At 33.8% G+C, this 25,978-nt stretch overlaps 2 protein-coding genes across 3 annotated transcripts; both read right to left on the reverse strand.

Moving 5' to 3' along the window:
* Nucleotides 1-259: 259 nt before the first annotated feature.
* On the reverse strand, nt 260-7,197 carry LOC144839759 (cytochrome P450 2U1-like). Its single transcript, XM_078695235.1, has 4 exons — nt 6,835-7,197; nt 3,579-4,204; nt 2,622-2,946; nt 260-1,995 (listed from the first exon to the last, which is right to left on the reverse strand). The coding sequence occupies exons 1-4, from the start codon at nt 7,178-7,180 to the stop codon at nt 1,814-1,816; spliced, it is 1,479 nt and encodes a 492-aa protein (XP_078551361.1). The 5' UTR covers nt 7,181-7,197; the 3' UTR covers nt 260-1,813.
* A 1,238-nt stretch (nt 7,198-8,435) lies between these two features.
* LOC144841401 (DNA mismatch repair protein Msh6-like) lies at nt 8,436-25,923 on the reverse strand. Of its 2 annotated transcripts, XR_013612025.1 has the most exons (30): nt 25,655-25,923; nt 25,083-25,251; nt 24,765-24,967; nt 24,399-24,560; nt 23,994-24,106; nt 23,541-23,774; nt 23,180-23,268; nt 22,737-22,824; nt 22,389-22,448; nt 22,045-22,119; nt 21,771-21,906; nt 21,451-21,516; nt 20,923-21,074; nt 20,317-20,388; nt 19,984-20,215; nt 19,308-19,377; nt 19,022-19,157; nt 18,725-18,897; nt 18,250-18,348; nt 17,458-17,628; nt 14,390-14,480; nt 13,938-14,093; nt 13,123-13,355; nt 12,770-12,896; nt 12,295-12,393; nt 11,809-12,013; nt 11,433-11,677; nt 11,018-11,152; nt 9,103-9,685; nt 8,436-9,042 (listed from the first exon to the last, which is right to left on the reverse strand). XR_013612025.1 is itself a non-coding variant. In XM_078697726.1 (29 exons), exons 1-29 carry the CDS (start codon nt 25,821-25,823, stop codon nt 9,539-9,541), a joined length of 4,107 nt encoding a protein of 1,368 aa, XP_078553852.1. In that variant the 5' UTR covers nt 25,824-25,923; the 3' UTR covers nt 8,437-9,538. The 2 variants fall into 2 exon arrangements, 1 of the variants encoding a protein (XP_078553852.1); XM_078697726.1 differs by having other exon boundaries at nt 8,437-9,685.
* Between the last annotated feature and the right edge of the window lie 55 nt (nt 25,924-25,978).

Consider the following 25,978-nt stretch of genomic DNA (forward strand, 5'->3'; position numbering starts at 1 on the left):
ATTTATTTAGATAACAAAGGGGTCGACAGCTTTAATTGTACTAGTGTTACACCCATTTCAATAGGTATTTACCACAAGACATGTTTTGTAACTAGATACTAAATAAACGATTTACAAAGTACTGTACACATATCAAATGGATTATGTACTGGTGGTGCTCAATAAAAACCATTGAGGTGCCGCTTAGATGACAGACACGGTTCAAATATGGTGCAACAAAGACATACATAACTACGGTACCTTAAGGACAATTATTTGTTTATTTCACCATTATTTCAAGAGGGTTACCCAGCCAGCGTAAGCTGATTTTATGGTGCCTATCAGACAAACAAAACAAAGAATTATAAAATATAAGAAATATTTACAATTCAAACTCCATAACAACTATTACAATTGTAAAAAAGGAGAAATAATAATTAGAAAACAAATGTAAATTACATCAATTATGCCGGATACTTACATACTGTTCATGCCTACATTATCGTAACCTATAATGCCAGGGAAGAGCGATGGAAGAGTAAAATAACTCTTTATTCTAACGTTGTGTGTTGTCCTGGCTGTGCCTCGGCTTACTCTATGCAGATTAACATATTAAAATCTGACTTTTATACTACTATTTACATAATTAAACCATGTGGACATATAGGTCCATAATCAAACAGGTGAATTTTAAAGTACTGTAATTAATTATTTTACTATGTTCTAAAAATGTATTGGATGTGTATCTTATTTATGAAAAAGTGTAGTAATATTTAAATTTTAAAATATATAAATGGGATTGTTTTAAGTTTTTATTTTTAGGCCTGTGTTAAAGAAATTATTGCCCATAGTTGTAAACATTTAGTTAAGCATAATTTATGTAAAAGGGGCTGGACTTGATTAGTGTTTACACTATTTTCTAGCTCCTTCCTTATGTTTTAAAATTTAATATTATTTATCATTGTAAAACAAAATATTATTTGGAAAATAAAGTTGAAGTTGAAGTTGAAATCCGGGGAGAAACCGATCGCCCAAATAAGGTATAAAATGGTGGAGGGGTGGGATTTTTTTTAGATAAGTGCAATGAATTGACTATTTATTAGGCCTACAATGTAAAATACAATTTATCCTCGCTGTCTCCCTGCTGTTTTTTTAAACAAATGTCAGTAGCCTATAAAAAACATATGCAAATTTCATCTATTTGGACACCATTGTAATTTACAAACTAAAGCTAAACAAACCGAAATGGCGGCATTGTCGTACTTTTACTCGCTACAGGAACCACACAAAAAGCCACTCGGCTCTGCTATATTAAACTATACATAATTTCATAGACAAAATTGTATTTGTGCAATAAAGGAATGCTATTATAATCTGTCTTTCAACGTTAGAGTATTCCACTCAGTAGGTTTGAGTCTCATGACAGAGACCTACGAAGCGCAAACAAACTTACTGTCCCTGTTTGCCGGACTGTCAGCTCCATTCCATACATGATTAGGCAGTGGAACCGCAACTGATTTTACTTCTGTATTGAAAATAATTTTATCCCTCTGTATAATATAATGTTGAAGTAATAAGAATCAAATATAATATGTTAGGTAATTTTTTTTCCATTCACTTGGCCAGTCATTTAGATTTTTACTAGTTTTGATGTTGTGCTCGTTTATTTTAATGTTTTTATATGATGTATTGTGTGGTTCTCAATTTTTTATGTTATCTTATGCTATCTTTTTAAAACATTTTAAATATTTTAAGTAAGATGATTTTAATAAATATACCATTATGAATGAATGAATGAATGAATGAAAGTTATTGCAAATCCGTTTGTTCTTTTCTATCCACGTGCATTGACGCATACTTGAAATGGTTTTGGACTCAATGTAAGTCCAATCTCAGGTTCAACGTCAGGCTGTGGATGGCCTTCTGGTATTTCAACTTTAAACTTTTGAAAGAAGTTCACCATGAAAATAAACATCTCCATTTTAGCCAAATTTTCACCAAGACAGGCTCTTCTTCCTATGATATGATAGATAAGCAAATATGTATCAATAATGTTCTGTTCAACGAAATAGAATTAATGTAGGTATATGTATGTTGTTTTCTCCAAAAGTGTTTAATGCAGAAATCAATGAAAGATGCAAATTGTCAATAACTGAAAGGCGTCATTGTCAGTTCGTTGGGTTTGTCATACATCTCTAGTTATTAAGCCGATTTTCCACTAAGCGATTTTGTTCGCTATAATATCTCTATGGTTCGTGCCGAACACATTCGCCTAGTGGAAATAGGCTTTAGAGACGTATGACGAACGTGCGCATGGACATGACAATAGTTGTTATTGTAGTAAAAGCAGATTTTGGTTATAACCAAAAAATGCCGGTTTTTGTCATTTTTAATTTTTGGTTTCCAGTATTCATTTATTCGTGGTCAGTAAAATATGTACATGGTTTGAAATTACCTTCGTTTGTTCAAAGATAAAATTCACATAAAAATATAAAACTGAGTTAAAAAGGTAAACATTTTAATTTGCACACAATGAAGCAAAGTTATTCAAAAGAAAGAACCATATTTATGTTAGGTCCTGTACATTTATACTAGACAACTATCTTAAAAGTGTACAATAAAGCAAACAGCTATATACAAACCTATTCCAAACGGCATGAACGACTCTGGCTTCTGTACTGTCTGACCATCCTCTTTCAGAAACCGTGAAGGGTTAAACAACAAAGGCTCATCCCAATATTTTGGATCTCTGTGAATTCTATAAAGATTCAAGAGTATGATGGTTCCTTTTGGAATTTTGTATCCCTTTATAGTACACTCTTCTGCTGTGCCATGAGGGATTGTAGTGCCTGCTATGTTGCCAAATCTTTGCACCTCATACGTGGTAGCTTCGAAATATGGCAAGAGGTCTCGATCTGCCATCGTTGGCCTTCTACCCTCTAACACACGATCAATTTCCTCATGCACCTAAAAGCGATCATATCTAACATTATTATTTTCCACATGGAATTTGTTTAGGAACACATGTTACAAGCTTTTATTTAGCTCACTTTTTTTGTATTTAAGGCGCCAGTATGGATATTGAATTATAAGAATGGTCATGTAATGTATACATTCAAATTAATACTATGCCAGACGGGATCCCAATTGTTCAGTGCTGCTGTTATGCCAGGCCACGATGTTGTAAATATAGTACCACTTTACTGCATTGTTTGCAAACTACATATAGTATGTTAGAAATGAAAGAATACTGTATTTTATTTAATTTGTAATGTGGTAGACACGCATGCACGCAGATATCAAATGTCAAATCAATGGTAGTTAGGTTTTCTGTTGTGTTTTCAAAAAAGTATGGCTTAGAATATCTCGACGTTTCGGTCTTTTATGTTAAAATCGTCTTACTGGAGGAAAAGAAAAAACACATGGTGGGCCGCAAGCTTAACTTTACTAGTCTTTATTCACCAGTATACTCCGAAACCTTTGGTTAACTGTGGACAGTAGGTCTAGGCCTACAACTTTCCGAGAGGATTATTTTAGAATTACACACTAAAGTAAGTACACAAGGACGTTGGTTTATTGTACATCAAGTTGATACATACTTTAGATTGTACATTCTGATAAGCAGCCATGAATAAAATGAACCATTTCAGTGTGTTGGAAGTCGTCTCAGCTCCTGCTAAAAATATCGTCGTTATGGATGACCACATAACGTCTGGGTCAAAGAACGCCTTTTCGTCATCACTACAGGTCTCTCGCTCCGCTAAGAGCCTGTCTATGATGTCCCTTATGTTTCCAGGATCAAATGTTTCTACATGTTGTTTTACCTGCTTCTTGGTAAACTCAACGATATGTTTGGCTGAAAGGGTCTTGTATTTAAACATAGGAAATGACATTATGGATGGGAGGTGCATTTCGATGCTCTTTATATTGCATTGTCGGAAGAAAGCAAGTAAATTGTTCAATAACTCGACAAATTCAGGGTCTTGGTATTCATAACGTCTTCCAAACGCAATAGAGCATATTATATTGGTGACAGCACAGTTGACAATATGATCAGGATCAAATGGTTTCGACTTGTACTCAGCGGCTTCTTGGCAAAACGTAGTTGCCTCTCTATTTATCTGAACTTCCATGCTTCGTTTTCCCATTCCAAAATGGCGCAATGCACTGATAATCCATCGTCTTCTAGCTTTCCAGGCAGGACCATTTTCCCAAACAATACTTCCTGTGTTTAAAGAAAGAATAAATAATTAGAAACAGAACAGAAACAGGCAGACCCAGCATAAAAATGTAGGCCTCAGAAGAAGGCAATTCACCTCCAAATAATATCTTTCGTTTTTGGCAACTCCTCTGCATCGAATGGTGAAGTAGTGATAGCAGTAGTGTGGCAGTGTAGGCCTATAATGAATTGCAGTTTTAAGCTCGGTTCCCACTTGGACGTAACGCAACTGCTTGGGCGCAACGCAAGTGAGTTGAAAAATTCCACGCGTCAGTTAGCGGGTGATCCATGGCGTCAAATTAATTGCAGTACGTTTACGTTGTCCTTACGTTGTGTCCAAGTAGGACGACGTGCGCAACTACATAACAATTTAGAGGAGCGCGCATAAATAGGCCTACTGTAAATGCCACCATCACGAGTATAACAAAACACCACCGTCGGTTTCTCCATGACATCTTCAACCTGGGCCCTAATAAAAAAAATACGTGTTTGTATATTGGTTGTTGTTATTATTTGTTATGCATTCATTTCCGTTATGAAATTCTAAAGCCGAGTCAAAATAACAGTGTTATTGTATCTGACTTATACATCTAACTCATACACTTCTTTAATTAATGTATTTTTTCTTATAGTTTTTGGATTTTCTTATTTACTCCGTATTTACATGAGAATTCCTTTATTTTAATTTTCAGGTATTCCCATAAGAGACTTGGATTAAGCTTGTTTCCATTTTTTTTTAATATTTTCAATAATATTTAAAATGTTTTGTATAAAATCTTTATTCTCCAAAAAACTATTGTTGAATTTCCAATTTCAAGGTCCTTTTTTTCATGACTATTTATAATTTTCAACAATAGCTTGATGGTCTGAAAGAACAGAAGGTCTGATTAGGTGTCAATAACATTACCATGTTTGTATAAAACATATAATTTTATATTATATTTATATAAATGCAACCATATTGGATTCCAAGATTGCCGCCATTAAAAACGCATATAATGTATGCATTTATGTATTTAATCATCAAAAATTATGGCTGCCATATGCTATTATTATAAATTGTACCATTGGACTGATTTATCATAATATTGTAAGATTGGTCACACAAATTACGTTCGTACGTGGTTTAAAATAGGAGCTACTATCAGTTTTGATTAAAAAATGGGGGCCATTTTGAAATCCAAGATGGCGGCCAAATAGTTGCAATGAATTCTACTAGTCCTAAGGATTCTAACACATCCAAGAACTCAACTTGATATTGACTATGAATTGATATTTGGAGAAATCAATTTTGGAAGAAAGCAACAAGAAATTATATTAGAACAAAAAGACGAATAACCATTTACTTTCGAAGAATCGGAAGTGATATTTAGTTATATGTCAGTTACCTCTCTAGTTTTATTTGTTTTCAAATATTTGTTTTATAGTTTCTGTAAAATGTAAGAAAGCCTAATCCTGCCACGTGAGTATGGGATTATCTTTGACTTGACTTGACTTTGTCACCATTTTACTTATTCGAACACAATATACAGAAACAGCAACAATACCACCTACTGAAATGTTCGTATTCTTTACGAAAACGTATACAAATTGTATTACAACATAAATTACAGGTTAAAAACACGTTGCGCTTACGTCTTTGCATTGCGTCTCTATTGGGAACAAGCGTTATTCACTCAAGAGTATAGGCGTACAATAATAGTAATACTGTGTGAATGTACCCTAAAACAAAGACTAAAACTTGCTGTGTAAACGTACTCTAATCAAAGACGTTATTGAAACAGTTAAGAAGGAAAATAACAGCTCAAATGATGTATGGATTGTGTCTATGAAGAGGGGCGACAGTTATGGACTTGGGTCTCTATGTCGTCCCTAGACCAAATGATACTTTTTTTGTTGCTGTATTTGTTTAGTCAATATACACACCGTTGATGTTTGATTTTGGTCGAAATAAATGTTGAATTGAATGCATGTGTAGGCCTACACAACACACACTCGAGATACTGGATAACCCGTATAGTAAAATTTAAGTGTGTGGATAGGGCCATCTTTACAAACAAAATGTTCCATAGCGTCAAAATATTCAAGTACTGTACTCTCTTAACCTGATTAAATGATATTTTAAAATGCGCATGGATGGGTAGATGGTCTTTCGCAAAATCTAGTCGTTTTTATATATTATAATAATATAAATATTAAAACCTTCAAATATCTTTCTCAAAATCTCAATTTTTGAAAGCAGTAATCGTATTTTATATGGTTAGTGTAGCGTGATCTTTTAAGGATTTTTCTTTTATCAAAAATCACTGATCGAACGTGACCTATCTAGTCTTAGGCCTACTTTTTCAATACATTTATATATAGGCCCCTAATACGTTAAAACGGCTATATCTACAAAGCATGAAATGTGTTTTTTGCATAAAGTAAATCTAGGCCTATATATTCATTTGTTTGCACAAAAATATGTTCTTTGATTGTTCAGCGCTTGAGGCGTCCTGCATTGTGCACTATCAAATTGAATTTATTATTACATTCGAAACAAGCCATGCTCATTGGATGTCATTTATTAAATTGATATGCATTTATAAATAAGATTTACAACTGACGGTCGAATGGAACAAAATGGGCCTACTCACCCTCAGGGTTTATCAATGCTACCATAAACGGAACAGGGCGGCGTTCTGAAAAAATGTCTGGTTGTTTCTGAAACAAATCAATGGCGAGTTTAGCATCGTTGATCCAAATCACTTTCCTAAAAGGTCCTTGATACAGTGTAATAATATCGCCGTATTTTTCAACCCATTTGGTTATCGTCTTAAAAGGCTTCTTTCCGTACGATAGCACATTACCGACTAAAGGCAATGGAGTTGGTCCTGGTGGAAACGCGTTTATTGAACGCTGTCGAAGGTATAACGCTAGAAAAATCACGCTAAATACAAGAAATGTGCTGTAATTTTCAATGCAGTCAGTTAAAATACTCATGGTGTACAGTGTGGACACGTCTCTAGGAGGATAACGGTATCGGTACCACAGAAGTTCGAGTTTTGAAACATAACAAGGTAGTAAACCTACACACATTGAAACCAAACGGTAATATAAAACTGTATTATATCTTTTAATCACGTGAATGGATTTCCGTGACTGAAAAGTGAAATAACATATGGCCATTAAAAATTATGTCGACAGGCAGTGTACTTAGGAAAACTAAGTGCGACATGTATTACAAATTGCGACAGGTTGGCAGGTTATTGCAAATTGCGACAGGTTATTACAAATTGCGACCGGTTATTTCAATGTGCGATAGGTATTACATAATGCGACAATTTATTACAAAATGCGACAGATATTACAAATGCGACATTTTATTAAAAAATGGGACAGGTTATTACAAAGTGCGACAGGTATTACACAAAGAGAGAGATATTACAAAGTGCGACATGCTATTACAAATTGCGACATGCTATTACAAAGTGCGACAGGTATTACAAAGTGCGACAGGTTGGCAGGTAATTGCAAATTGCGACATGTTATTACAAATTGCGACCGGTTATTTCAATGTGCGATAGGTATTACAAAGTGCGACAATTTATTACAAAGTGCGACAATTTATTACAAAGTGCGACAGGTATTAAAAAGTGCGACAAGTATTAAAAAGTGCAACAGGTATTACAAAGTGCTATAGGTTATTACAAAGTGCTATAGGTTATTACAAAGTGCTATAAGTTATTACAAAGTGCGAAAGGATAATTACAAAGTGCTATAGGTTATTACAAAGTGTTTAAGGTTATTACAAAGTGCGACAGGTTATTGCAAAGTGCGATAGGTTATTATAAAGTGCGACATGTATTACAAAGTGCGTATTACAAAGTGCGACAGTAAATACAAATGTGAATGTAGGGCGATGGGGAGCGCTGATCTGATACTGATATTATTTACTTGTCCATAGTAATAAAATGGAAATACATTTGAAACTGGCATCAAATATAAAAAAGAGATATACTGTACTACACAAATTCAGAACTTTCATACCTCATAAAAATATTCTCTCTGGTGATTGAACGAATACAAACAGTTTATTTTGTTAAAAACACTATGTTGGTACTATTATTATTCGCGTCTGTGTGAACAATACATAAGAATTACTTATACAGTGTATACCGATATAAAAGCTTTGATCCATTGTATACTGCTGATACATATGGGGTCATTGTATGCATTTGTAACACAGGCCATTGTTGATAATAAAGTAATGAATTTGACTTGTCGTTAACTTTGTAGTATTTGTTGTGCTTGACAATCCATATACAATATTTCAACAAAAAAGTCAATTTTTATGTAAAAAGCATACCATTTATTGTTACACATCTATTAGTATTAGCTGCATGCGTGATTGAGTATTTTCATGTTTCATAATGAAACTCTCACATTGTGAACTGGTGACCCCATTGAGAAGAGGTAATGAATTTTTGAAAAGAATGCAGTGAGGATTGACACATATTTTAAGTACAATAGTAGCACAATATCTCTATGTGTAAACAAATTGACGAAATAACATGTCAACAACAAATACATTACAAAAGTAGCGCCCACTGATTGCTTTTACCGTTTTGTTCGTTATCAAAACCGCCCTACTTTCATTTGTTCATTATCAAAAACACCATATTTCTATGTGTTCATTATCAAAAACGCCTTACTTCCATGTGTTCATTATCAAAAACACCATACTTTCATGTGTTCATTATCAAAAACACCCTACTTTCATGTGTTCATTATCAAAAACGCCCTACTTTCATGTGTTAATTATCAAAAACACCATATTTCCATGTGTTCATTATCAAAAACGCCTTACTTCCATGTGTTCATTATCAAAAACACCCTACTTTCATGTGTTCATTATCAAAAACCCTACTTCTATGTGTTCATTATCAAAAACACCCTACTTTCATGTGTTCATTATCAAAAACAACCTAAGTTAATTCAGGGACTGATGTTCCTGGTCGAAAAAAAAACCTCTCTAGGTAAGTAGATTCTCAGTAATGTACAGCATCATAGGCAAATCCTGTGATGTGTCCGACATGCCTGTATCACACCCTGTATTCACCCTAAACTAACTTTACACAATAAGATGCTGTACTAAGGAATTTGCCTATGATACTGGACAAATATTGTCAGCACTGACGTTCTGTCTACACTATCAAAGTTTATGTGCCCATATATATACTGATGTATATATATGATGATGTCATAGCACTACCATATTTGGGCACATCACACTTTTTTTGTCAAACTAGTTTGATAGTGTAGACAGAGCTTTAGAATCGGGTTCTATGAAAGAAATAACTAATATGTTAGTTTGATGGAATTTCTCATTGATATCAAATCTTCTATTTTGCATGACCTTGAGATTCTGTTCAGCGCCCTCAATAGTTTAAGTCGTTCAGATGACGCTTCAAAATCTGCAGCTTTCTTCTTGGCAACCTTAATAATCTGCAAGAAAGATTTTGTTTTGTTGACACTCATTAAAGTATAAAGAGGTAATTTACGATCAGTTATCCAGCGTCCAACACACTGCGCCACAGGCTTTCCACCATCTCTCTAGTTATTTCTTTTTAAATTGTTGTCATCTGCAAACATTTTGTTTTTTGTACCTTGAAATTGAAGTAGCAAAGGATGTGACATTGCCTAGACGGTGATTCCAGCTCAAGTATCTGTATGGCACGCCATGTGTGGCAAAATGTTTTTTTACAAAATAACCTAGGACTTGTACTATTAATTTAGCTGCATGGTGCACAGTACTTTTAAGCTAAAATCACACAATAATTTCTAATAAATTATACAAGTGCTTTCTCTTTTCTTTGTACTTAAATATCATTTTTATGCTAAATTGTGTGCTTCACTGGGAAACTTGTACTTTTGTGCATGTCCAGGGAACAACAATCATGTGTTGATCTAAACCTCAGATGATAAATATTTGATTCATTCAAGCGTTAAATGTTCAATTCTCTGTTGTATGCATACAATAGCCTGTCAGTAGTCATATGAGGCCTGGCATCAAAAAACGGCGCAGAGTCGCAACCTGAACTTTTGAGATATTTAGCCTTAAAGTTCAGAATGTGAAAAACGGCCTAACCTATCCATTTTAAAATTTCAATTAAAAACGATAATATAAACACTTTAACATATCAAACTCTTATTCATGAAAAAATATCACAAGTATGTGTATTTTGCAATTATTTAAGTCGTTTCCATGGAAAATCATTAGGAAATTGTATTTTTGTTCACTCAAAAATCAACTTTCTTTACTGTGCTTCTGTAAACAAACCGCTAACCCAAATCATGTAATGTTTGGTACCTATCTAGCCAATGGAAATTGGTTTTATTAAGGTGTATATTTAGGAATTTAATCGTTATTTTTATCTATATATTTTTAAAAAATAACAAAAAACATAATATTATGTACCATACAGCGATTAGTATTGAGAAGAAAATAGCGAGTTTTGCAGAGAGTCTTGTCGCGTTGATCGGCTGGCTAGCCCAGTTAATCGGCGTCGCTACTTCATTGTTTATTTTCTCAAAATGAAGATTTCCTGAGCTAGAAAGTGACTCGTATGTTTTCATTAATAACTCTTCATATAATAAACCAATTTTAATAAACAAGGGCTCATTTTAAAGCTTATTAAATATAGATTATGAATATATAAAAATCTAAAATATGCGTCATATATATTTCTCACTTGAGAAATGGGATAAAAAAACACTCTTCCAAACCCCATCGCACCCCTCTCCGCCAGTGATAAAATGGTTAGACGTAGTACTTACTTCATCTGGGATGTTAGCTAGCCTAGCTGCATTAAACCCATAACTCTTTGGACATGCTCCCTTCACAAACTTGTACAGGAATGTGATTGTCTCTTGACTTGGATCGTCATCATTTTCGTTTTCAACCATACAAGCCTGAAAAAAAGTGGAAAAAATAATACTAAGAATAACAAAAGACTATTATACCACCTATTTACCTAAAAACAAAACTCAAAATTTGCACAAATAGTTTTTTTTTCAAGTTAGTCTTTCAGCAGCCAGTTTTTCATTATCAACACATTTCGAAGGTATTGTATCGAGTTGATTTGTTGGTACTTGGTGCGTTGATCCCTTTGTAGTTCATAACAAATTAAAAAAATTATGTACAATTTAAAGGAGAACTGATGAAATCAAGGGTACATAAAAACACAATTACCATATGGCCTAATTGTATATTTGGATCATGTGCAAAATCCTCAACGAGCGAGTGATAATGAGTTGAGAAAAGTGTTCTGCATTTGACGTTTTCTGTTAACTCTTTGACAACGGCACTAGCAATAGCTGTTCCATCATACGTCGCTGTCCCTCTGCCGAGTTCGTCTAGTAGCACTAACGAATGGGTTGTTGCGTGTTGTAGGATGGAAGATGTTTCGCTCAGCTCAACAAAAAATGTACTTTCACCTACGAAATATGAATAAGAAAGAACAGTTTTAATATAAATGTATTTAAACTGTTATTGTATAATCAAAGAATATTAGGGAGAAACTAAATGTGTTTGCACAGTAAAAACCATAGACAAATAAAACATTTACCTGCCATAATATTGTCACTAGCCCCAAGTCGAGTGAAGATGCGATCTACTGGGGTCAAAGTACATGCTTCAGCTGGTACGTAGCATCCAAGTTGCGCAATAACCACCACTAGCCCAACTTGTCGCATCAATGTTGACTTGCCACCCATATTTGGACCGGTAACCAGAACACAAGATCCAGATGCTGAACTATCGGAATCATTTTCCTGTTAAAAATTGTTTTATTTACATAGTTATACATAAATGATTTAATGAATTCAATAAGCTATTCTGAATGAGTATAATTTGTGGACGTTGGCAGTCGCAGCTTTGTAGAGGGGCCCAATCCGTGATCAAAACTAGTTCCGTGATAATTAACATGATAATTGTGGGAACTAATAACGATGAAGATCCGAAATAACTTTCCCTTAAAATAGGGAACGTTAAATATACATTTTTGTTACAAAATGTGTAGAATTCAAAATATATTCAATTGAAAGAGACGTACGTTTGCAATACCAATGTATGTATCGTTAGGAATGAAGTCATCTCCACTTGCAGTGTGTGCGATACAGGCATGTCGGGCTTCTCTGATTGATATGAACGGCTGAAAAATGGAGAAAAATCAAACCATGTACACATATTTTATTAGTAACGATTAATTAACCTTAGTTTTTTTACAAAAAATAAATGAAATCAAAAAATACTATATAAGACAGAAGAGGATGAAAATATCTCCAGATTTTAATTTTAATTAAAAACAAAGACAAAAACAGAAAAAAGCAGAACTTTTTTATGCAGCTGATGAGAACCATATAATCTATTTTCCATGGCCATGACACAACATTGAAAAGTCAGTGGTGCAGTTGCAGAGTCGGAGAATTTGTAATGGGATTTAGCAAGTGCCACTACTATTAGTATTACTGACTGGCCTATGTTGATTTATTAAAATTGTTACAGAATAAACATTTTTTTTGTCATACCTTCTCATCATTTCCAGGTAGAACAAGCTTTGGTCTGCACATGCCTGGTGCCTGGCTATAAGACGTTAGGCTAAGCAAGACATCTAGCACAGAAAGGCACTGAACACATGCCTGCCACTCTTCATAACTATGGACAAAAGAAAATGTTATTAATTAACAGCAAAAAAACGTACAAGCAAGTGTGGCCAGTCCAGTCAAACGGTCTTTACTTTATTTATTACAGTATGTATTTACAGGTTTTTACACTGGTTTGCAATGAAAAAAAAAAGGCATTATCGCATTTTTCAGAATTTGAATTTCATCCTCACCCCACTCTCTCAGTATACAAACTTAAAAACACAATCGAAACTTACTTTTCATCAAACTGGTGGAATACCGCCCTCATGGAGTCTTTTAGGGCACTGTCTCTCCGATCTTCCGCAGCCATCGTATTTTCCAGCAGTTCTTTGATTTCATTAGTCCAATACCTTTTGAAGCCTTTCTTCTGAGATTGTAGATCATACTCGTCTGGAGTGTGCCGAGAGAGGGCGCTTTCAGGAATTTCAAGCTGAAAGCGGTTCTTTCCGGTTCCCCAATATGTAATTTTCTGTAAACAAGAAATTATTAGAAATTGAAGGTTCCATGGTAATCCATGGTAATAGGGTTAAAAATAATTACTATGTTTGGACCAAAGTTTGTACATAATGGAATAACACATGAATATTCGCAATAAATTATTAATTCTTGTTTACTGTAAATTGTAACAGGAAAATGTGAAACAGAATCTCATGTGTTCAACACATGTGATGACTGTATAAAGCTCTGTCTACACTATCAAACTTTATGGGATAAAAAAATATGATGTATATGGACATGATGATGTCATATCACTACCATATTTAAGCATAGCACTACCATATTTAAGCATAGCACTACCATATCTGGGCACATCATACTATTTTTGTCAAACTAGTTTAATAGTATAGACAGAATAATAGACCCTAACCACCTTTCTGTTAATGGAATTTTCAACTTTTAATGTATTTTTTAAAAATTTTTTTACAAATTTGGATGAATAAATAAATGAAACTAAAACCTAAAACTGAAACCCTACTCTTCACCTAACCTTGACATTTATGGAAATTGCCCGATACTGGACAAAATAAGTTTTTACTAGGTACGAACTTACGCTACAGCCAAGACGTTTCTTTTGACGTTCCAACACAGCATTTAGCTCACGGTTTAACCCCTTGATGTCAGCAATGGCTGTGTCATAGTCTTGGTTGACTCCTGGACTTGGAACAATAGCTCCCTGTTGCTTAGCTTTTTTGTGATCAAATGCATGCTAAGCAAGAAGGAAAAGTAAATGTGTTAAATTGTATTAGAATATCTTTGTTTTTTTGTTTTATCTAAGTCTGTTAGTTTTTTGTTTTATCTCTGTTGGTTGGATTTCTTCCACCTTATTGCAATTTTCTTTAAATGAATACAAATCAAATTGTTCGAAGTTGTTTGAAATTGTTGAAGACAGATAAAACAATTATAAACAGAGGAAATTAATCGCACACAAGGAAAATAAAAATTGATAAATATGATTCATAATTAACAAAAAGAAATAAAGTTTAAAATACGTTATCAACTTACTTCAAAGAAACGAAGTAGCTTCGCAAGGTCTGGAAAATTTCCTTGAGATTCTGGACCCGATAAAGTAACGCTTTTGTTTAAAAGTGTTGATCTAAAATTGATTAATAATATTTAAGTATTTGGTTAAAGATGTATTGTCCCCAAAAACATGAAAAATTAATGTTAATAAAACCAGACTTTAAATAGGCCATTTTGCAGCTTTAATAAAGTTATTCACTTCTGTAAAAAAAACACCCAAAAATGATTTCACTGATAAAAAGACAAAAGAAACGTTTAATTTTAACCAAACACCATTACAATTTAAGTATTTTTTGCTTTAAAATGTTTTCATTCATTCATCATTCTTTTTTTCGATCCAGTGAATAACTATTATGTGACATTAAAATGGCATATTAATGCTTTAAACTACAGCTTTTTCACTTAAATAATTTTTTTCCAATCAAAATTTTCGTCAAATAATTATTATGGAACATCAAAAACATTTGAAAAATTATTTTTCAGAGGGACAATCTTTAACTAATAGATTTATATCAGTAGAAATCTCCCCTTTGGGACATGCCTGTTCAGGAAACACTGTTTATTAAGGTGATACTTTCCAGTGTGAAACAAACAAAGGGGAATGTATACACATGTACACTATGGCCAACCCCTTATTCAGGGGTAGAAAATCTACCGCAATGTTAACAAACAATTTACATTTATATCATAAATAATTAATATCATTTATTTAAGTAAATTAATTTGCCATAAAAAATGTTTATGGTACACCATGTACACCAGGAAATAAATAAATAAATAAGTAAATAAAATTAGATGCAATAAAGTAAACACTCCAATAAACAAGTTTATGGGAGAAAATAAAAGACAGAAAGATCAGTAAAAGATAAAAACAGGACAAATGAATAAAATTCTGGGGACAACAGAGAAAATTTGCCTCTGGAGTTTAAAAATAGTATTTACTTGCTTTTAAAAAAAAAGTTTATAAAGGTTATTCCATACGCCTTTAGGGTATGTTCACATCTAAGTGGGTGCTTTCTTTTGTTAATCAAGGTCACATTATAATTAGCGTCGTAACAGCAAATTTTTCTGACTTGATTTACTAGACGTTTTTATTAAAAACTGCAATTCAGAATGAATTTGAGGTCAAAATTATTAATGTGTGACTTTCTCATCATAACTGAAATAATTTGAGCTTTCATAACGAACAAAATTTCAGTTTTGTAAGCGATTTAGTTTCGTAAGAGATGGCTTCCACTAATCGTTTACTAAACCACCAACCTAAAACCATAACTCTGTAGGTCTGAACACACGCTTAGCTGCATTGTATCATTGGCCTTGATGTACCAGTTCTAATAGAGTTCAATTCAAATTACAGAGTGAATTAAATATTTTTGTAATTGTTCATAATTCTATGAAGTCACATGTTTACATATTTAATTTGAACAAAAATTTAAGCATGAATTACCGCAGTGTACCATATGTATACAGAAACTAGAGAAGACAAGTACATAACATTAGACATTGATTCTTTTTTATCAATCATCCGTTATGACAGACAACCCTACCGTTTACATATTTTTGGACACAACAAAGGCGATATGAACAATGCACTTACTCTTCAGTGATTCACGCAATTGAGCAATTGATAAAACCCAATAAACACATTCTATGTTGAATGAGTCAGTTTAATATAAATACCATTTTGGCTAATATTATTACTTAATTCCCTTTTGTACTATTGGGGCATAGGGTCATGTATGCGGCTTCCATAACAAAGTGATTAGGGACTTTATGAAACATGGCAGGAAGCCACAGGACGGTGATCATGAATAATTTATGCAAGAGCTTTAACAAAGTGGGCGGAGCTTAGCGTGAAATTCCGTCGTCTTAACTTTTTGAGAACGATAAAGTTGCCATTTTCCCGTTTACGGAGAACGACTACAAATAATGTACATATAACCTTAAATATACAGTTCAAATTACACTTAAACGTGGAATTTTCAAAACTCTAAATAATATTTGAACTTCTAATTTAATTGTTTAATGAAATAACATTTTTATTGGGTTAAAATGGCTGTGTTAAAAGCGGCGTTTGAATACGAGGCCCTAGCTTGGAAGGCTAGGCCTATGCTGTATCACCAGAACCAAGCAATTCAAAAGGGCCCTGCGCTGCGAGACAGGGGAGGGAGAGACTACCGGTCATCGTCTTCGCGCAACGGTTCGCAACTAATAAAACGGCTATGTTGACTTAGACTGTATATGATTTTACGCTCTAGCGAACACAGGATATTCGTCGTCCTCCCCTAACCGTCGTGTTTCGTAAAGTCCCTATTGACTGGTAAAGTCATAACCCAATACAGTGAGAATGCAGGAAATATTTTAGTCAGTGTAGCATAGGCAAATTGTTTATGAGATGAATAAAGAGAAATTATGTTAATTTCTACACAAATATTATTATATATACGCATTTATCAAATGGTATATAGCCAAAAACACAACACAAAACTATGTCTCCTACTCCATATTCAGATTGATCAGCAGTTATATGTTTAAATCAAAATGTTCTCTCTAAATGGATCAGATCACCCTTAGTCTTTTCGAAAGATGCACTGGGAATGTATAGTCAGATGTCCTTATCTGAGAATTGCTTTGAAGCTGTGCCAATATTATGACTGTGGTTAAAATTATTCATTTTTCAATGTTATTGTTTCACATAAAAAATTAATCATTATTATTTGACAAGTTCTCTGTGTGGATACTCAAATAAAGTCAAAAGAGGGCTCTAAGGACATTACATTTGTGTTGTGGTACAGTACAACACTTATACATATTATACCTAAGAACTGTACATTGTAAATATTAAGTGTAAATAAAATTTAAATAAACTTCCTAAAAATGAAATAAAGGCCAGAAATAATTACAGCATACACATTAGTCCTGAAAAGAACTGTACATTGTAAATATTAAGTGTTAATAAAGGTTAAATAAACTTCCTAAAAACAAAATAAAGGCCAGAAATAAAAACATAATTTTAGTTTAGGCACTAATGTTATACATACAGTACTCACTTAAATTCTTTGTTCTCAAATAGTTTAGTGATTCTCATCGCACTTTTAAACCCTTCCAATGTCACCAAAAAGTCCTCAATTTTCTTTTTACTGTAGGTGACATCTTCAAAAAAGATGGCACGACTATCAGGGTGATTGTTTCCTTTTCTTTTTAAACCAAGTGAGTGGATTCTGGTTTTAAAAAAAATTAAAAGCAATAATTGATTTAGAATATGTAGATGGATACAATAATACATAATATTCTGTGGCCGTATTGACCGTTCATACTTAAATGAGATATTTCCCTTTAAGTTCAATATTAAGTTATTTCACTTAACTCAATATATATTTAAGTCTTAAATTGTATTTACTTAGATAGATAGATTCATTTATTTGTTTATTTTAAGTGTTTCCCTTAGCCTAAGTGTGAATGCGGCCACTGGAACTCTAAGCGCTATAGGGCTTTAATATTGTGAGACATCAAAATGCTGTACATACAAACTGAAAAACTATCCATGCCAAAAAAAACCCCTAAATCTAAGTATGGGGATATACCCTCATTGCTAACCAGGAATTCAGTCAAATTCATCCCTGGTCAGCACCAGTTTTGTCTTGATCATCACCGACTCGAGATTCTCCTACCTTAGTAAGGTAAAAAAAGAAACTAGTCGGCATTTAGATGATATATTATCAACTACATAATTGAAAAAATAAATGAATATACAGTAGGTACTCCAGGCTGTGTTGCTCTTTTATTCATGGAAGATGAATATGATGACAGCCTTTATTTTAAAAACCTGCTCTAAAACATACTTGCTTAAGAGTCTATCAAGGTCTGGTAGTTTAATGAGGATCTCTTTTACTTCTCCTACAATTTCAGGGGCAGACAACAGATCTTCAATACTATTTAATCTGTAAAATATAATATTTGGAAATATATCATCGGTGAAAAAAACGTTTCTGTGGATTTTAAACTGCACGTTTATTTCTATCTAAGATATATCATCCCCCTGAATAAAAATATGTTCTATTAAATAGGCCATTTAATGTCACATAATAGATAATTCAGTTGGAATGAAACCATTGTTTTGCTAAGAATATTTTTAAAGCTCTGTCTACACTATTAAACTAGTTTGGCAAAAATAGTGTGATGTGTCCATATATGGTAGTGATATGCCCAAATATGGTAGTGATATGACGTCATCATGTCCATATATGGGCACATCACATTTTTTGACACAAAAAGTTTGAAAGTATATACAGAGCTTTAAACCCATTTTCTCTTCACCTGTCATTTATTGCGTCTGGATTGCATAGAGGGGCACAGAGCCACTGCTTGAACAAACGCTTGCCGAATGGCGTTGAACATTGTTCCATTGTGCCAAGTAACGTTCCTTCAGTGGTTCCTGTGAGCTTATTCTCTAAAATATCCAGATTGGCCAGTGTCACGCCATCTAAAACCTGCAAGAACACATTAAATATTGTACACGATTGGTTGAAAAGGTATTGCAGATCACAGCCAACTCTTCTGGACTCTATTCCCTGGAAAACCCAACTTTACTAGTGTTTTAAAAATATTACTTACCATGTGTCTATTTCTAGTTGTGAAGTCAGTTGGAATGTTTTTAATTTCAATACTATCTTTGTCATCTACTGGTACATATGTGGTAAAATTCTTCATGGACAACAGTTCCTGGTGTAGGTAACATTTCTTTAAATACCTACAAAATTAAATAAATTTATATAAATACAATGGCTTCTGACTAAATTACAATGTATTCATTATTGATGTTATTATTCTAGTTAATTGAAAATTATGGCCAGATGAAAATATAAAAGAAAGAAATGTTACGATTAACTTTAATTCTTACCAAATACAAGCCCCAAAAGCACTGAGAGCAAGTTCCTTTCCTTCCCTTGGTGTCAAACCAAGAGAGTCTCCTATAAATAAATGAACATTAAATGTCATTAAACATGATATGCCAATATGTATTACATATTCAGGATTGAAGACTAAAATGAGACACAGTTTATAGTTATACTAATCTTGATGTTTTGCTGTTATATTGAGTTGTGGAGTTGGGAATAAATGACTTTCTATATCTACCAGTTCGAGTATAAAGAGATCTAATACGGACTAATGATGGGAGAAATTCGTATTCTAAAAATAAGGGATGAGACGGTTGTGCGAGTATACGCTCTACCATTTTAAGGATCTTACTGTAAGATCCTTAAAATGGTGTAAGATCCTTAAAATGGTAGAGCGTATACTCGCATATATATAACTACATATTTACATTACATTGCAATGTATTACTGAGATGCTGCTATTTTTGTGTGTCTATACATAGGCTAGGGCTACTTTAAATCATGTGTATAAAACGGTCTTGTCTATTTGCCTAGATCTCCTTTACCCGAGTACCAATACACTACATCCCCACTTATTACCTAGTTTTGTACTCTAGTGGTATAACACATATAACTATAAATGTAGTTACTAATGTTGTGAAGTTAAACCTCTTACAAGAAATTCCTAATGTTGCTTACCCTCTGCTACCAATCCTTGTAGAGTTTCTGGCCATTTTGTTACGTTTTGTCCACCATCACTATTACCCTCCTCATTACCCATCATATAGTTCTCTTCTACAAAATGTTTCAATGTTTTTTCAGCAGACCAGAACTGGCTCCCCGGTGCCAGTGGCTCTTTTAATACTGATAGTAAGTTGTTGTTAAGAATCTGTTGTGTTTGCGACTGTTGTTTTCCTCTTTCGAACAAAACCTACAAAAAGATTTTGAATTATTATTTATTTTTAAATACTTCTTTATATTGGGTGTGACCTCTTCAGTACAGGAGTGTTCTAAAAAAGCTTGAATGCTCACCTGAGCTGGTGTATAGTGAGCAAGTAATGTCCGAATACGAGAGCAGTGCCGGTCATCTTGAAACTGACCAATCTGCAAGATTGAATCGAAACACTTTCAAATTGTCTGAAACATTACAACCTGTGTGGTTAAGGAGCTGTGGGAAGAAATATCGTAATGCATTGCGACGGGCAGGTTAGCCTGGAATCTCACCTTTAAAATCTTCTAAACAGCCTTAATGCTTATTTTACAGCCTTCTAACAAGACTAATTTCAATACAGCACCATAACCAAACCCTTCGAAGGTACCTTTGGATGCCTAAAGTAGTATTTGCATTTTTTCTTCTTTTTTTTTGTAATCAGTCAAAAACAACCAATCAACATTCATTGGTTTCTATCAAAGGTACATAGATAAACAATACAAAAATAAAATATAAAATGAAACATTATCATTAATAGAGACACAAATACAATACTATTAACAGAGAAACAATTATTTCTAGGCTAAAGGTTGGGTTCGAAAGAAAGACTAGGCTCTGAAACTGACCTAACAAAGCCACTATATAACAAACAGACTCAAGATGAAAGAGGGTATGTGTTTAAAATTCAACAATAAAATGCGATTTACATGAAATTTCCCGATTGATGTGTCTATAAAACAAACACCGTAATTTGTTCCACCTGATGCTGTGTCGTTAGATGGTCTTTCAGCAATTGATAGTAAATAGTTGTTCTTCGCATCGCACGAGACCCCGTCAATGAAACTAAATGTTCTTGTTCCTAAATGGATATTTAGATAGAAATGAAATCAATTTTTGGTAAGTGAATGCTTTGTTGTTTTAAAAATAACAGACAATGTATTTGGTAAGTAAGAATCATTAATCACCAAGTTACATCTTAATAATATCTTTATTGTCCAAGGTATACACTACAAATGGAGATATGGGCTGGGTCCTATTGGCCTGATTTAGCTGTAGTCCAGTGCCTAGCCGACCTTAATGATGCTTTTTAACAAACTGTCATGCAGAGGTTTGGGGGAGTGGAGAGGCATCTTTACATTTTACAGTTACACAGTGTAACTTTACAGGAGTTAATCATATTTAGCATGTAAAACTCTCAAATTAGAGACCTTGATTAAAATGAATCATTTAATTACCTAATGTAGTAACCCTGCAAGCCTCTCGCTTCACTACCTTGTCAAACTTTGTTGCGCCACCACCCACTAAAACAAAACAAAAAGTTTCTTTAATATTTATATATGAAAAAGACTGTAACAATAATAAACCATTATGATCCGATATTCAATAATACAACATCACAAATTAGGACAGATTCTAACCATAATTAATATAACACTATTCCAATTTCACATATTAGCTTGTTTTAAAAACATGGACTGGTTTGCAGAAACACACAAATATATAATGCTGTTGCTTCGCAGTCTTTAATAGTAACAAATATTGGAACACATCTCACTTTTTCGACAACGCTCTTGCATATCGTTTGGCGTTTCAGTTTGCTCAACACGCAGTACACGGTATCCTTTCTGAACCAATGTTTCACTGTAGCGGCCGAAGGCAATCTCTGGAAAACCGCAATGGGCTATTCCACCCTACAACAAATGGTCATATTGTTCAAATAATGTACACAAAGATAGAGATATTAGTATTACACACGGCATGTACAATACAAAATGCAACCATACAGCAAGGCCCAGATACAGCTATTTAACAAGTCTAAGTTTCAATACCTTCATATATATTATTCCTAATTCTTTGACTCCAATATCAGCATCTAGGTGGTATAACTCATAAAACTTTCCCATCTATGAATAAACAAAAATTCATTAACAATTATAACAAATTAACAAACATATAGGCCATGTGCATCAAGAAAAAAATTGCTGACCTCAACCTATGACCTGACCCAGGTTCATACCACATGGAAATTGTAGATGTAGATTACCCAAAAGAAACTTGCTAAACAATTGTATACAGAGTTTAAAGGGCACACATAATTTAGTCACTGCAGTAGAATACTTTTGACATGGTGCCTAAAGCAGTTGTTCAAATAAATACAATTTTAGGACTCTACCTTAAAGAACATTACTGAATCATAATACTTAGACTTCATTTCCCACCATTGTCTCATAGCCTAAAAAGAAAAAAAATATAACATATAAATCTACATGGGTGTCCACTATAATAACATTGGCAAATGTCACTTATTTAGTTTATATATACAGTAGAATTCCTATTAGAATCCTTATCTTTGGGACTCAAAAAAGTGCCCCCTTAATTCACTGAAAAAAAGATAGGATGTAGTGTTGAAACATATATTGCTCTTTATTTGTTTTATGAAAGTGTCTCCTTAATCCAGTGAAAAAAAGTCAGATGTAGTGTTAAAACATATTATTGCTTCTCACTGCATTACATTACTTACCGGTGTGCACTTGTCGAGGAATGATTTAGGAACGTAGAGAGTTGAAGTGTCATAATCTGGGTCACCATGCACCAGTCCTTTCAGGTCTCTGTAAGATACATACAGTCAAAAAGATTGTTTTTTTCATTTCAAATCTTTGCTATATTCAGACTAAAATGTGACATGCATCATAACTAGCCTAACTTTCATAAAGTCTACATCAAAAATAATTTCACACCTATATCACAGAACATATGACAATGTTGTCCTCCTGAAAAAGAATGTACCTTTACTGTCTAAACTAATTTATAGACTTATCCACTCCAAGAAACCTCTTTACAGCACAGAGAACAGTACTTTAATTTGCATACCACAATGCATTATTAACCTCCTGGATCTTTAAAGTTTCCTTACAACCCTTATAGTAAATTTTACTATAGTTTTTAAATAACAAAAATGTTTACTTTCGCTTCCCATCTTTCAACCAATCATACGTCTGATGGGGATATTTGGCTTCTCCATCTTCTGTGGGAGGACCAGATGGGGAAGAAACCTAAAGATGACAAAAATAGCTTTTTAGGTTTTATTAAAGGATAGAAAACAGAATCATATATTACTTGGATATAGTTGGTGATGCATTAATGGAGGAAAACAAATATTAGATTTAAAAAATTGGTTGGAAATTGAAAGAAAGACAAACTTATTCCTAGAGAGGATCTAAACTCAAAAGTGTCAGTTTCAAAGCCTATGCAAACCATGCATTACAATTAAATGGTTAATACTGTGTAGTGTAGTATTTACAGCGAAAAACAAAACAATTCAAACCTCAGCTTTGAATGATGACAGCTTTGACTTTGTTGCTAGGCTGACTGAAGGGGAGCTTTTAACTGCAGAAGGTGTGAAAGTTGCCCTTGGTGTGAGTGTTGTAGGTGTTTTTGGTGCGAGTGTCACAGGTGTCTTTGGTGTTGCAATGACCTCTGTGATGCTTCTCTTAACCGCTCTGTTACCTGGAGCCGAAGAAACACTTGGTTTTGTGCTTCGTTTACGTTTTCTAGATTTCTGAAATTAAAACAGTTAAAAAATTATATTTAAATGCGATTACTGGAAGTGATTTTATGAATTTGGGTGTCCAAACTCCTATTGTATTTAAAAATTATAATTCTAGGTTAAACCAGAAAATAGTATGCAAGCTTGTCAGTTTATACTGTAATGATAGAATAAATTAAACCATCAACCTTGACCTTTTGCCTTTAATATTTAGTTTAGTGCATCATTTACCTGTGGAGTTTCAGGATCTGAATTGACTGAACTGTCTTCCTCCTCTTCTTCCACGCCACTACTCTCATTATCTGATTCTTCTTCATCTTCTTCTCCCGGTTTAAATTCATCTCCTGTTTTTGAAAAAAATCCCAACATTTTAGCGAATTATCGGTAGTAATTCAAAGGTTTCTGGTAACTGGCACCGAACTAATACAGATTAACTAACATCTTTACATGTTCACATACCACACTATGCTGTAATAGCTTCTGCGATGATGCAATATTGTAATAATTGGAGTCATTGCAGAAGCTCTCACAACAGTGAAAGGTATGTGCGTGAGGATATTCTTTTAGCATTTCAAACTGTGTCTATAGTAAGGAATTGGAAATGGTAGGTAGAATGTGATTGAGAGAATCACCTACCATCAGATTCTTCACTGCCAGATTCCACTACAATTCTGCGTCGCTTTTTTGACTGGACAACTGCAGATCTCCTTGGCCTCTTATTGTCCTTTGTATCTTCCTTGACAGCTTCCTCTACATTCTCTTCTGAATCATTCTCTTTGTTACTTGTATTGATTTCTTCTACATTGACAAGATAAGATATTCATTTGATCATTAATAGGATGCTTTCATTGGCAAGATTTTGAATAGGGGAGGGGGAGGGCAGGGCATAACAAGTGGGCCCTATGTTCTATCTTTTGTATTGTATTTTTCAAAATTTTGGGGATAAACATATATGTCCAAGATTTTTAACTTGGTTCTGGACTATTTTTTAATTTAAATTACCGGATTCTACATCCATATCCTCTTCGTCTTCTTCTTCATTGTCTGATGGACAACAAACAATAATTTTTAAACGTTCATCAAGTCCCTTTCCAGCAATTTCAGCAGCTGCTTGTACTCCTTTGCGAATTTCTGGCTGACAAGAGAAAAAGCGTCCACCCCTTTGGAAACCTTTCTCGTTTAAACCTTCAAATGTTTCAACAAACCTAGACAAAAGAAAATTTGATTTTTGGTAGTAAACATTTTTATATTTTGTATTCATAACTTCAGCACAACTTCATTGAAAAAACGTCTGAAAGATTTTATAATAATACTACTAACTTGCTGTTTATCCATGCTCTGCTTTTAGTCTCATCAAAGAACTGAACATGAATTTTCTTTGCCCTGAAGAAAGTTGCTTCTGTGGGGTGTTTACACACTAGACTAGGCCACCAGGGAAATCCTTCAAGCTTTGCCCAGACGACATCGCCTTCTGAAAACTTGCAACTACCTGTACAAAAAGTTTAAATATGTATTGTCGGCCAAAAACATGAAAAATAAAGATTAATAAAATAAATCTGACTAATTACAGGGGTGGATTAGGAGCAGGAGTAGTGTGCACACTCAACCCCAGACCTCTTCCTTGACATTACTAATTTTAGGCCTATCCTACTTTTTGATGATAAATTATAACATGGAGTAACTTATTCTTTATGCCATGATTATAATTAAATTAGGCCTAGCCTAATCTAATATATTTATTATTAACTATGTTTGTTGTGCTCCTGAGTGAGTTAATAATATCCTACGAATAGAATCTATTATTATATGATCTGGCCTAGGCTATAATGATAATATAGAAACAAACATTCAGGCCGTTAAATTCTAAGCCTGAGCCTAGCTAGCGAGCTTACTCTTCGTTTCGATAGCTGTCACTCCCGGTGAGGACGCATCCTTTTCGCTGAAAAGCTTTTGCTTAGCTTGCTCTTTCGGCGATGTTGAGTTGCCACTTTTTGAATTGTTTTCTGGAGTTGATGCTTTAGGTGTCTTGTTAAAATAGCTGAATAGAGTGTTTACGGGCATTTTGAAAATACCCTGGTAGCATTTAGATGTGGAAATATTTCTATTAAAAGCATGAAAGACAACCACCGCACTCGGATCAGAATTCAAAACACATGTTGTTTATTATTAAGTTCGCGCGAAAATCAATTCTCAGGGGCTGAAGGTCAATGACACGA

The sequence above is a fragment of the Antedon bifida genome, chromosome 4 (genome assembly GCF_963402885.1).
Source record: "Antedon bifida chromosome 4, ecAntBifi1.1, whole genome shotgun sequence".
In the NCBI taxonomy this organism is placed as follows: domain Eukaryota; kingdom Metazoa; phylum Echinodermata; class Crinoidea; order Comatulida; family Antedonidae; genus Antedon; species Antedon bifida.

Bases quoted from the DNA above. Each gene is read 5' to 3' on its own strand.
- LOC144839759 (XM_078695235.1), bottom strand. From the start codon at position 7,180: ATGAGTATTTTAACTGACTGCATTGAAAATTACAGCACATTTCTTGTA. The intron at 4,205-6,834 runs GTGAGTAGGCCC...CTTTAAACACAG, and splicing joins AGCATTGATAAACCCTGAGG to GAAGTATTGTTTGGGAAAAT. The intron at 1,996-2,621 runs GTTTGTATATAG...ATCATATCATAG, and splicing joins GTTCATGCCGTTTGGAATAG to GAAGAAGAGCCTGTCTTGGT.
- LOC144841401 (XM_078697726.1), bottom strand. From the start codon at position 25,823: ATGCCCGTAAACACTCTATTCAGCTATTTTAACAAGACACCTAAAGCA. The intron at 20,216-20,316 runs GTGAGCATTCAA...ATCTTTTTGTAG, and splicing joins CTCACTATACACCAGCTCAG to GTTTTGTTCGAAAGAGGAAA. The intron at 13,356-13,937 runs GTAAGTTCGTAC...TCTTGTTTACAG, and splicing joins AGAAACGTCTTGGCTGTAGC to AAAATTACATATTGGGGAAC.